The sequence below is a fragment of the Cygnus atratus genome, chromosome 1 (genome assembly GCF_013377495.2).
Source record: "Cygnus atratus isolate AKBS03 ecotype Queensland, Australia chromosome 1, CAtr_DNAZoo_HiC_assembly, whole genome shotgun sequence".
NCBI lineage: Eukaryota > Metazoa > Chordata > Aves > Anseriformes > Anatidae > Cygnus > Cygnus atratus.
In genome coordinates this window covers 79,551,785-79,563,806 of record NC_066362.1, presented here as the reverse complement: position 1 = coordinate 79,563,806, position 12,022 = coordinate 79,551,785, and the positions used below count along the sequence as shown (strand labels likewise).

The 12,022-nt window shown below is 37.7% G+C and overlaps 1 protein-coding gene across 21 annotated transcripts in view; it reads right to left on the bottom strand.

The window, feature by feature from the left end:
- Nucleotides 1-1,140: 1,140 nt before the first annotated feature.
- The window catches only part of NRIP1 (nuclear receptor interacting protein 1), a 76,872-nt gene continuing 65,990 nt past the window's right edge, over nt 1,141-12,022 (bottom strand). For all 21 annotated transcript variants that reach the window (XM_035540249.2, XM_050708031.1, XM_035540256.2 and 18 more), the window contains one exon: nt 1,141-10,037. In XM_035540249.2, the coding sequence (XP_035396142.1) occupies nt 6,216-9,674 (3,459 nt within the window). In that variant the 5' untranslated portion in view covers nt 9,675-10,037 and the 3' untranslated portion in view covers nt 1,141-6,215. The remainder of the gene's footprint in view (nt 10,038-12,022) is intronic.

Below are 12,022 nucleotides of genomic sequence, written 5' to 3'. Positions count from 1 at the left end.
TTAGAAGACTAGATTGTCTCCTTAGGCATACAGCATTTTTATGTGGCTGTATTTTGGCTTAGCCATTCATCTCTGAAATCAGGTGCATGCCTATTCATGGAGAGAAGAGGCTAAGCAGAAGCTGGGTATAAGGGCCTTTTCCCTTCAAAGCACAGCTGAGCATCTCTGGTGGCATCATATGTGGACTTTAAGACAGTCAGTATCCAGACCCTATCTGATTTACGATAACAATCAATCAAAATGCTCAGCAGTACACCTCATGAAAACCTACCTGAAATCTATGGAGTTATGATTATCATTTTAAAATTACATTTATGGATTATAATTTATACTTTCCTGAAAGCTTCCAAAGAACCTCACAGAAGCATGTTTATCTGTCTTAAGAAATCAGAAATTATAGGATGATCCATGCAAATCGCTGCTACTGTTACCTAAGACAGTCATGACCCAATTGCTCGCTTGCAACTATACAGCTCTAGACAGTGCACCTGTATGACCTCGAACAAAAATTCTCTGGGGAAACGCCACTTGCACTAATGTTGCAACCCACCAGTTGCACTGATGTCATAACCTAACTTAAAAAAACAGTAGAATATGATGCAAACACACTGTTAGATCTTTCTACAGTCTTAACAGGCAAATTGTGTTAATTTTTCCACATTTGCTTAAGAACCTAAGCTCAACGCAACCGAAAAGTCCCTTATGTGATGTGGGCCAAAGTAGATTTTAATTGGAAAGTACACATTTCTTGCCCTGCACAGGCAACCTGAAGATGTTTTAACATTTGCTTAAAAAATTTTCAAATTAAAAATTCCATTTAAAGGTTTCTAGTTTATGGTCACTGATTTCAAGTTAATAAGGAGAAGGATATTTGAATAAAACATAATGGAGTGCATTGTAAAGTAAAGCTGCTAATCTGATTTAGATTGTTTCATTTCCAGCTCCTTGATTGTTTCGAGTCAGTAGCCTTGCTGAAGAATACATCCCCCTAAATTTCTTGAGATATTTTTGTTGTCAGAAATTTATATTAATAGCACTGATGCAGAAAGCCCACTAGCACTCCAATAACAAAATGTACCCATGAAATAAAGCAGATTTAAAAACCATCAAGACAATGCATTTTTCTCATTTATTCAAATCTTCTGCAGGAAGTAAACACTGAAAGATTTAAAAAAACTTCACACTGCAGTATATACAGTTTTGTGACATCACATGAGGAAATTAATTTCTAATAAAAAATGAGACCAGTTAGATAAATTACTGAAAACACATCACAATAAAATTGGTTGTGGTAAAATCCCAAATTCTTACGTACGGCAATGAAAAATCAATATTCCTTTGTTTTACAGCAATGGAATAGTCCTGGTACAATATTTCAATTACGTAAAATGGAATCCTGAACTTACGTGACTGATTATAGTTGTATGAGTACTTCATGTTTTAAAAGTAGTTTTGCATTTTTTTCCCAGACCCTTTTGATTTGAAGCACATTCTTTCACAAAGCTAAAATACCACAGCAGAAGTCATGTCCAGAAGTGGAATACTGTTGTGTTTTGAACTGACCTGACTTGTTAAGACATTTTTGCCAACGCACAGATGCACAGGGTCCCCCATGCACTTTTCATGCAGCAGGTTATCACAACTTTAAATAAAAGTATTTTTCTATACATTCTTCCAGACTTGCAACTGTATACATACATGCAAAAGTTTTTAAACCTATCTGATCATATTTACAGTTATACATGGAATATACATAACAAAAAAAAAAAAGAAGATTAAAAGGTTTTTCTTTTCCTTTGCATTAGAACAATACAAAATATGTATTTTTCATTAAGGAAACCACTATTTACATCACCTTTTAAAAACCAATTTCAACATATTATAGGTGTAACAAGTCAATATATTTACATTATATATAAATATATATAATATATACTTACCAGTTTACTCCTCTGTAAGATGTGGCAGAGAACAAACTGGTAATATCATGTCACTGACGTCAATGAGAGCTGTAATACTTTCACCAACATTTAACAGGGAAAATTTAAACCATTCATATCTTTCTTTTAAAAAGATTTGTAAATCAAAAATTTAAAAATATTACTAAGAGAAAATGACTAAGAAAAGTGAAAGTTATGGCTGAATTCCCTTTTGATCTGACAGTGTTTATAAACTTCTCAAACTGTGCTGACAGGTTAAGTGGTATCAGCAGAGAAGCTCTCTAGCAACACAGCTTTTATTCTGTGGTTGTGTGTCACCCCCCTATCATTGTCTCACACTGTGGCAGAGGAGATGCTAAAAATCTGGTTACCTCAGTCCCTTACACTTTCCTCTGGAAACAAAAGGCATATCTGTGTGGGAATTACAGGTCAAACCCCAGACCTATCCAGTTTGAGCACTGCAGCGACACGGCAGATGAAGCAGCACGAGCCTGGAGATCCGACCTCGAGCAAGGCATCGGGCACTTAGCATCACAGCTGCTGCTGCTGCTGCAACTACTCAGAGTTAAGGAAGGTTCAAGCTAATTCCAGTACAAGTCTCAAGGGGCTGCAGCTACAACTTTAGGTGTGGCATACACACATTCCTATCTCACTTCTTCACTGCTCCATGAGGTGGAGGCAGCTTTCCTCCAGAAGTCTCCCCCGTTTACAACTGCAGCGCAACCTCCTCTCCTCCCTCCCTGCTCCTTGGATGGGGAGGTCATGCAACAGCACCTAACAGTCCCGCACCTCCTGCCTACAGAGCTACTGCTCCCCTTATCTGACACGGCCCTGCTCCTTTCCAAGTCTACAGTCCAAAGGCCTAGCTGCAACCTCGACCTCCTGAGCTGACTTATCTTTGAAGCCTCCACTCCCACAGGCTGAGGAAGCATACTGGGGACAGCTGAAATACATATCCTAGCAGTAAATGTCTACTGAACCAAGGAGACCAGAGCTGATGAGAACACAGAGTATTACACAACAAATGACCTTGGTTTGTTGCAGGGACCAGGGGAAATCAAGGATCTTTTGGGTTGCTTGGGAAAACGTGGCCAGCCCTACCAGCCCTTCTGCTGGGGCAGCAAACCCAGCTCCTGCACCTCCCTTTTCTGATAGAAGAACTGAGGAAAAATGTCCCAAGGATGACAACAGTGATTCCTTTTCACTCACCCAAGCTACAAGATAAAAAATAATGAAAAAGCCTTCGGTTCTCAGGTTTGAAGGCTGTAAATGTAGATGGGGCAGATTTTGAAAAAGAACTCTCTTCCCTAGGGAGCAGTAACACTAGTGATGCTGGAGAATTTTGCATAGAAGACTGTTGCCCTTTTAGCAACTGACTGAAGAGCATTAAGTTAGCATGACCTTCCCTCTCAAGGGCCTCATCGTTATGCTACACACTGCTTTGAGATTGCAGTGACCACAACAGGCAACATTCTTCTATGAACAGCATGACCTACAATTAAATTCTTGCGTATTATAGTCTAAAGATGTGTCAGAATTGTAATACCCTTTCATTAACACCACTTAAAAGAAAGCTAAATCATTAACTGGTCAAACTTAACATTTTAACTTAAATGTTTTATAAAACTTTAAAAATTAAATGTTCAAAAGTATATATTATAACAATAGACTTACCATAGAATAAATACATAGGTAAAGCACACTCCTAAACTCCAGTATTACTTTTTGTTAGGGTTAGACTCTCTTCCCTACTTTTCATCTGAACCTTGCTTTGATGAAATTTTCACAAACAGATTATTTCACCTCCATTCAAGCTGCATTTTTTTCTGTGGAGCCCTTCAAACAAATTATAGCCCTGTATTTACTCTGGGGAGCATCTATTATTCTATATTGTACATATTTCCTAGCTATATACATGTTGTTTCAAGAAAAATAATCAATTAAGACTTTAAGAGATGTTTAATGGATGGAACAAATGCCTTTTTTTTTTTTTAATATTTCTGTTGGGTTGACTCATATAAAAAGAATTCAGTTCCACTGTCAATGCAAAATATACTTTATATAATTAATGACTATTCTATGAGACATCTGAATTGTCATTGGGCCACTTATAAATTCAAATATTAAAGACAAAATTTATTTCTATAATACACTTCAGACAATGACATTTAAAGTAATATTAGATTTGTGTGAAGGCTTTAAAATATAAATCTTTGTACAGCCCATTAATATATTACGCTTCACCCAAATAACATAAAAATATATCTTTAAGTTGCTCTGTTATTTCTCATATAAACCAGGGGAATGTTTTATATTGGATACTGCCAAACATCTGTGTTCCCTAAAAGAAGGTATCCCCAGGAGGGTTAAACAGAATCCTGGTGCATTTTCCAGCTGGCAGACAGAAGTCCTTTTCAGTAGGGACTGCACTGAAAAGAGGGGAAACTAATCCCAGGCAGTGGGCAGAGGATGAGAAAGGGACAATAGCTCACTCTGTCTAGGTGAGCCAGAAGGGTGGGAAAAGGGTCTCTGAAACAAAACCAGGAAGGAAGAGAGCAAAATGCCCCACCACTCATCTCTGCAAACTTGAGTCAAACAAGAAACAGCAGAGTTTTTTCATGTCATCAGCTCTCAATGGTGAAAATGGTCAACATTAAAAAGAGTGCAGCTTTCATTATCTGTGCAAGCCAGCTACTTAGCTGTTTTCTGATAACACAGGGAATTATCAATGAAATTAAAAGCTACAGAGAACATTTTTTTCAGAGGAGTGAAAAGTTCAGTAAAACTTTTAATGCATATAATTTAGAGGAACCAGATTTTGTCCTCCTCTTCCCCTGGGAGAAGTAAGGGCTCCACATGGAGTTAACACTGACAATGTTAACAGTGCTGCTTGGCTCTTCCCCAGTCAGCAATTCTTTTAAGGTGTCTCAGCTTTGACTGCAATTTTCAGTTATTCCCACCTCAGGCTGATATTGCCAGATGTTACAAATCACAGCACAGGTGGGGACTGATGAAAAGGGCAGAGGAGAATTTCTGAGACATGTCCCACTACTCGTTACAAAACATGACAAAACTACAATTTTATCCTCAGTGCAACCTCAAAAATTATTCTGAAACCAAGTTTTCTGCAGAGAAAAGGCAGTGCATTATACTGTTCATCAGCTGTTCAGAGAGTAATAAATATTGGCAGAATATGGATTCTTTCCAGAGGCCAACACATTTTTTCATTAAAATCGTATTCTATATTTGAGTGGAAGCCTGATGTGCTGCTTTAGTGCAGTTGATACTCTTCATTAAAAGAAGCAAGATGGTGCTAAACAAACAATTCTGATTAGCTACTTCACAAACTTTCCACCACTTTCCTCACAAAATCTATGTGCTAAGCTTTCTGAACTGCAGTACTCCAAGAGGCATTTTGACTTTCCCCTTTTAAGGAGGGAAGTGACAGGAATGCACCAACAAAAGACTCATGTAGTATTTCCACAATATATGAAAATCTGCCTTTTATATAAAAACCTAGAAAAAAAACCTTAATCGTAACTAGGAACTCTTAACTATAGCTAAGGATTTTGAGGAAGCCTTTTGTCAAAAGCAGGGCAGAGAAGAAAAATAGATTTTACACCGCTATTCTGGCAGGACCACAAACAAGGTTTTTAAAAAAAAATAAAAAATTTGGAAGCACTAAAAATTACATTTCAGTGCAGTTCAGTTATTAACACTGGCACAGGTTTTCCCCATGTGACAAGCTAATACCTTGGACAGACTGCTCCATTTCTTTAAAGTTATTCTTAAAATTTCACAAAACTTACTAAACATTCAAAAAAAAGGTACCCTGTCTCTATGCTCAGGCTTCCAAAAATAAGGACTATTTTACAGGAAAGGGAGGAAACGCAGCATTACCACCACCTAGGCTGTACGGTTACACTTTATGTTATACCAAAGACTTGCAGATCCAAATAAGACTCTGATCAAAGAGTACTCATAACTTAATTTGATGCATACAGAAATGTCTTGTACAAATTACAACCTAACTTCCTTGTGACGATCTATTGTAAAGCAAGTTTTATCTACATGTATTTTAAATAACATCACCAGAAAAATAAAAAGTTTATCAAATGAAAACATGTTTCAATTAGACCATGCTTTTCTAAAATCATGCTCAATTTGTACAGTAGTCAAGTTCGTATTCATTTTTATTTTTTCTTTTTTTCCTTTTTTTTTTTTTTAACAAAGATTCAAAACCACTGATTGTAAACTCATTGATGAGACTGTAGTTTATTCTGGCTCTTTTTTGATTGTTAGCACTTTTTCTAGAAGTCCATGCACTTCACCATTCACACCATGTTGATGAGAGGTCTTATTCCCCATATGGCTGTTATAAGGGCTTCTCAAGTTATTAAAAGGAGTTTCAAGCTCTGCATCAGATGTTAACTCCTCTTTGATTTTAACATGAGTTGAACTATCAGTAAATGAAGATTCATTCCAAATTTCTTTGTCGTGTGCTTCTTGGCTGCTAACAGAGTTACCGCCTTTCTGTAACATGTAGTACAATATCGGATTGGTTTTGGTCAGTCTTGGAGAGTCTTTTTCATAATCATTCTTGTCCATACCTGTGATAACCCATCTGATGGGACCTTTCTCACCAGGCACAGGACACACACTAAACTGGTCAGATTCGAGCCTAGACACTGTACTCCCCAAATGCTCAGGGAAAGGGGAACTGGCAGGACTTTTTACCACTACTGGATAGTGAAATGTTCTGTGATCTGCACAATTGCTCTGTTGTACAGGACTTCCCATTAATGTGTTTACTGAAGAAATGCTGAATTCAGGTTTATTAATTGTTGCATTGCTTTTGTTTCCTCTTTTCTTGCCCTCCATTAGTAAGTTATTCCTATGTTGTGACAGATCTCTCTCACAGTTTTCTGAGAGAAGCAGCTGTTTCAACACATTAAAGCCTTTGCTATCTCTAGACCAACTCCTATTTTCACTTTCATTATTTGAACCATGACTTACAGCATATTTAAATTCAGAATCACTTCTGCTGAATTTCAGTTCTTGCTGGTTTAGCAAAGGTCCATACAGTGCCTCTGTAGGAGAAACATGATTGTTTGCAGCATCAGACACGTTAGTTTTCATCTTTTTTAATGGACTTTCCAAAGGCTCAGCATGAAGCTTCCTCTTCTTCGGTACTGTGCAAAGACTCTTTGATTCCAGGTGTGTTAGCTCATTGTTTCGGTGACTTCTATCCAGCTCATCTGCAGGGTAACTATCTTGATTTTGTCTCAGCAATCTACTTAGCAGACCATTTTTGGAAAAAGAAAAATCTTGAGGTGAAAGAGGCTCAGATTTCATCTCCTCAGATACTGGAGAAGCAGCTGTGTTTCTCTGCAGTGAATGAATAAATCCTTGAAATTTGTTACCCTTGCACTCTCTTATTTGTTGTGCATTTGAATTATAAGGAACATTCGATTCTTCAGATGGTTCAGTTTTTATTTTCACTGTCAATATTTGCTCATTCAAAGCCTTATCTGTCTGTTCCTGAGAACCTTCATCTCTTAAAAGCACCCTCTCTTTCTTTTCACTTTTACCTTTATTGGGAGTTCCCAGAAGCAGCTGAAGGACAGTGCGCCTTTCAAGGAGATTTTCTATTTCCGAACCTGGAAGTCCTTGTTCAGTGGGTACAGACTGACAACTGAATATTTTGTTATTTTCTTCATGTGTACTCAATTTATTTGTAAGCAGAGGGCTGTTCAATCTATCAATCAAGCCTACAGGTTTATCTGTGTTCCCTGCTAGCAGATGTTTGCTAGGTCTTTGTTCTTCACTTGACTTGGAAGTCTGCATACCGCACTGAGCAAGATTCTGCAACAGCTTGCTGGCACTGAAAGCCGAAGAGTTTTGTGGACTATCATTTCTGCTCAGCTTGGCTCCTTGAATTTCTTTGCTTTTAGAAAGGTCTATCAAATGTTTAGATGCAGGATTCACCAGCCTGTCTGGCTGGATGCTGCAGGCATACGGCGGAGAGTTATGCTTGATGGCTAACGACTGGTGAGAGAGATTTATAGGAGAGTCTGCTTTTGTAGAAGCAAGCAAAGGTGGAGTGCTTAGTGGAGTCATTCGATTTGCACTGGGACTGTCAGTAACAGGAGTCCTTTTACCAGTCTGTACAGTGAATTTTGCCACATCAGCTGCACTGTGTGGTCCCTGAGGCTCATTACTTTTGTCAACCTTTTCTTCACTCTTATGCCCAAGTAACAACTGAAGTAGTGTTACTTTTTGATGGGGATTCAGCTTAGACGCCTTTGGAGTGTCTTTGTCTTCCTTGTTCTCTGGACAGGAAACTTTTGGATCCCAGCTATGAAGCAAAGACTGAGTCAGGTTATCCAGTGACGCAGGTGGACCTGCATCTGGTTTATCTGTTCTCTGTTTAAAGGATAAGTCTATGGGAAGACAGTTAGAATGGGAGCTTTCATCATCACTGCTATCATCTGTAAAGCTAGGGTTGTTGTCTGAATACTCATCAACAGTTGTCGGTGTGCTGCTCTCTTCATGTCCTTTTAATTGTTTGGTGGTATTCTGGCTTTTCAGGAGATGTAAGAGCAAACTGTTGCTGGGAGAGGTTTTCACATTACTCCTTTCCAAAGTACTTTTGAATCCCACATTTTTGGGAGGCGAATGCGTGATTCCCACTGAACTCTGAAATGGTGCCATATTGCTTTTGCTTGATACCATTTTGGTTGATGATCCTGTTTGACCATTGAGATGGCTTGTCATTCCTTTTGCTAAACTGAATTGGCCAATATCTTTCTGAGCACTTTCTTGTAATCTGGCCATAGCTGCAAGTCTCTCACTTGCTATTTGATTTGCATTTTGTGCTTTTAAAGCATGTTCCCTGGAGTACTGCTGCAAGTGAGCTTCACTTGAAAGGAGTAAAGCCAGCTGGCTGCATGCTACACTGGGCTTTGGTGAAGCAGCAGGACTGGATCGTTTCTCTACCATGCTTGCAACAGCTTGTAATCTTGCAGCACATGACAGTGGCTCATTTATCACTTTAGGTCCGCTCTGCACTGCATGAGGAGATTCTATAAACCTCTCATCGGGCAGGTTCTTTGTTATATCAGGCAGGCTGTTGTCCAACTTCTGATCCTTTGCTTTACTCTTCTTCAGAAGAGTCTTCAGGTGACTGGATGCAACACCATAGCACCTTAAATCCTTCTCCACCTGTAAAGAATCATGGCTAAGGGAATATCCTTGCTCCTTAAGGCTCTGCCTAATCTGTTGTGACAGAGCAACACTCTGCAGCCTAGAGCTGAATGACTGAAGCAAAGAGGCAAGTAATGTGCTATCCTGTTTGACTTTAGGCACATTTTCAACCATGCCAGCTAACAAAGCTTCCTTTTTTCCATCTAAATCCACAATGGAATCAGACAACCGCCTTCTCTTTGCTGTATTCCAGTCTTCAGAAGACTGCAACAGTCTTGCTTTTTTGAGGTGCAGCATGCCAGATCCCTGATATGTATTTGTCTTAAGAACTGGACCATTACTTTGACAGTTGGGAAATATATTTCCAGAAATCTTAAAGTTTTGATCCTCTCCACTATGCCCAGTAGACTTTTTGTCAACTGCAGTACCTGAGCCTCCTGCTGCTTGATGCATTAGTAATCCCTCTAGGTAAGTTAGAACAACAGAATCCTGGTGCATCTCAGAGCCAAGCTCTTCTCCATGAGTCATGTTCAACAAAAGTATCCAAAAGGGCTCTGTTTCTATTCACTTCAAAGACTAGTTTGCTGCAGCTGAATTGAGATGCAGAGTTAATAAATAGGTAGATGTCTATAGCATTTTCTCACAAACTCTTAGAAACAATACAGTCACATTCCAAGCAGGCTTCTTCCCGTGTATGCTGTTTGATGAGCCAGATTTCCAATCACGTCACTGTGTTGATATATAGAATATTTATGAAAGATGTCTAGGAAGAGTATTTAGAACACGCTTCTAAAGTAATAAAGTTCCATTAAGTATTTGCCTTCTTCACCCTTCTCCATGAATCCAGTTTGTTTTTCATCTTTTTCCATCTGCATCAAGCATGTAGAATTCCTAAGTGAAACAAAGACAAAAAAACAGTGGTCAAGAAAAAAGAATTAGGGTAAGATCTAAATAAATTGCATCAGATTTTTTTTAACATACTGTTTTAGACAGATACAGGATATTTCAGTGATAACCATGTGCTAGAATAAAGTAATAATTGAGTAAAGCAGAGAGTCCATGCCACCTAATCTGAAGAACTTAGTTTACTTTAAACTCAAATTCTACATAAAGTTTTCTGTCTCAATCATTTTGACTATTATAAGCATAGCTACTAGAAGTGATCGTTGAATTTCTCTACTCTACAGCTCAAAACAGGAAATGGCAACCATGGAAATAAAATCTAAATATTGCTTAGAAAAATTTACAAAGGATTTTATTTCACAGTTGCATTGATCTTTCTTCTTACTATGTAAATACACAGGTATGAACACCATCCCTGTGAAAGAGAATTAATGGGAAAAGGCATGCCTAAAGTCAGTGTTTAGGTTCATGTTGAATCTGTTTCAAATACCTGTTTTCAAAATAAGTAGCAACATGTATGACCACACTTCTGTTTAGCAGGTAGATGATACTGCCAGAATTAGAAACCTAAGTGCCACTGCTGTCCAGGATTATCTAAGTAATGCAAAATCTGGCATAATAGTACAGCATGGAGGAAATCTTTATCTTTAAACCTGTTATCATTAGAAGATAAAGGCAATAGAAATGGAGAAAAAGGTGCTTCCTGGTAGATCTTTGTTGGAAGATATTTATTTTTACATCATTTCCATGTATTAAATGTAAAATGGTGAAAAAACAGGCCTTCCTTGAAGACTATTATTTTCAAAGCAATTCTTGTAGAACATCTCTACACAATACTTCCTTGAATAAGACATTATGCTGTAAAAATACAAAACAAAATCACAGCATTAAAACACCAGCAATTCATTGTAGTGTAGATATGTATACCCCATGTACCTAAATATCAAATTAAAAGTCGGTAGTTATTACTAAGGTCTCAACATTTCTCTCAGAAATGCAAGTGTACATTGACCAGTACTTACATAATTACCTGCAGAAGACACTGCATTTGTTCAAATACAACTCAAACTTGGATTTGTCTAATTAGAAATTACCTATCATCTCACTGTTCCTTCAAAAACCTGTACGTCTCTGGGTGGACTTTTACAAAGTTTCCATCTAAAGTGGTTTAAATAACAGAAATTTCAAATCCCTGAACAGAAAATCCAACAAATACATTATGCTTCTGATGTATACACCAGATGTCCAGTAAGTACAATGTCAATACAGCTAAGATTCTTTCCTCAAATATTTGCGAATGCACTGTATCTAGAAAATAAAGTTTTCGAGCTTCCGAAAATAAACTGTTTATCTGCAGCTACATTTTCACATTTCAAAATGGAATTAAGTTCACAGCATGCTGTTTGTATAAAGGAGTAAATAGCACTTGATATCTTGTGTTTTGTGTTTAAGAAAATAAAATTGCATATCTTTCACTGTGTTGTGCCTTGTAGGCTACCTTTAAGCCAAAGTCCCAACCAAATGCACCATTGTGTTAAGCCAGTGTTCAGTAAGACATTATTATTTGCAGCTCTGGGTAATTAAAAAAATAAAATTAAAAAAAAAAAAGACAAAGCATTTGCACAAATCCCTCAAGTTCTCAAAAAGACTACTGCAGATGACACTTAGAGCCAGTATAGTTTATATTCAGGATGTACTCTAAGTAGCATTTTGCCACTTTCATGTTTTTTATTTGTTTGCTTGGAATTCCTAAAGGCCCAGGAAATATGCATAATTTTACAGAAGACTGATGCAAGGGAGTCTTCATTAAACAGAATTAAATCTGAAAAGCATGTTAACATCAGGAATAGGACATCACCAAACACTTCAAAGAATCTGTTCTGATCTAGTGCTGCAACAGCTATAACAGCATTATAAAACCCTGCACAACCTAATGTGCAACACACAAATGTGATGAAGTCACCTGTCAAGAA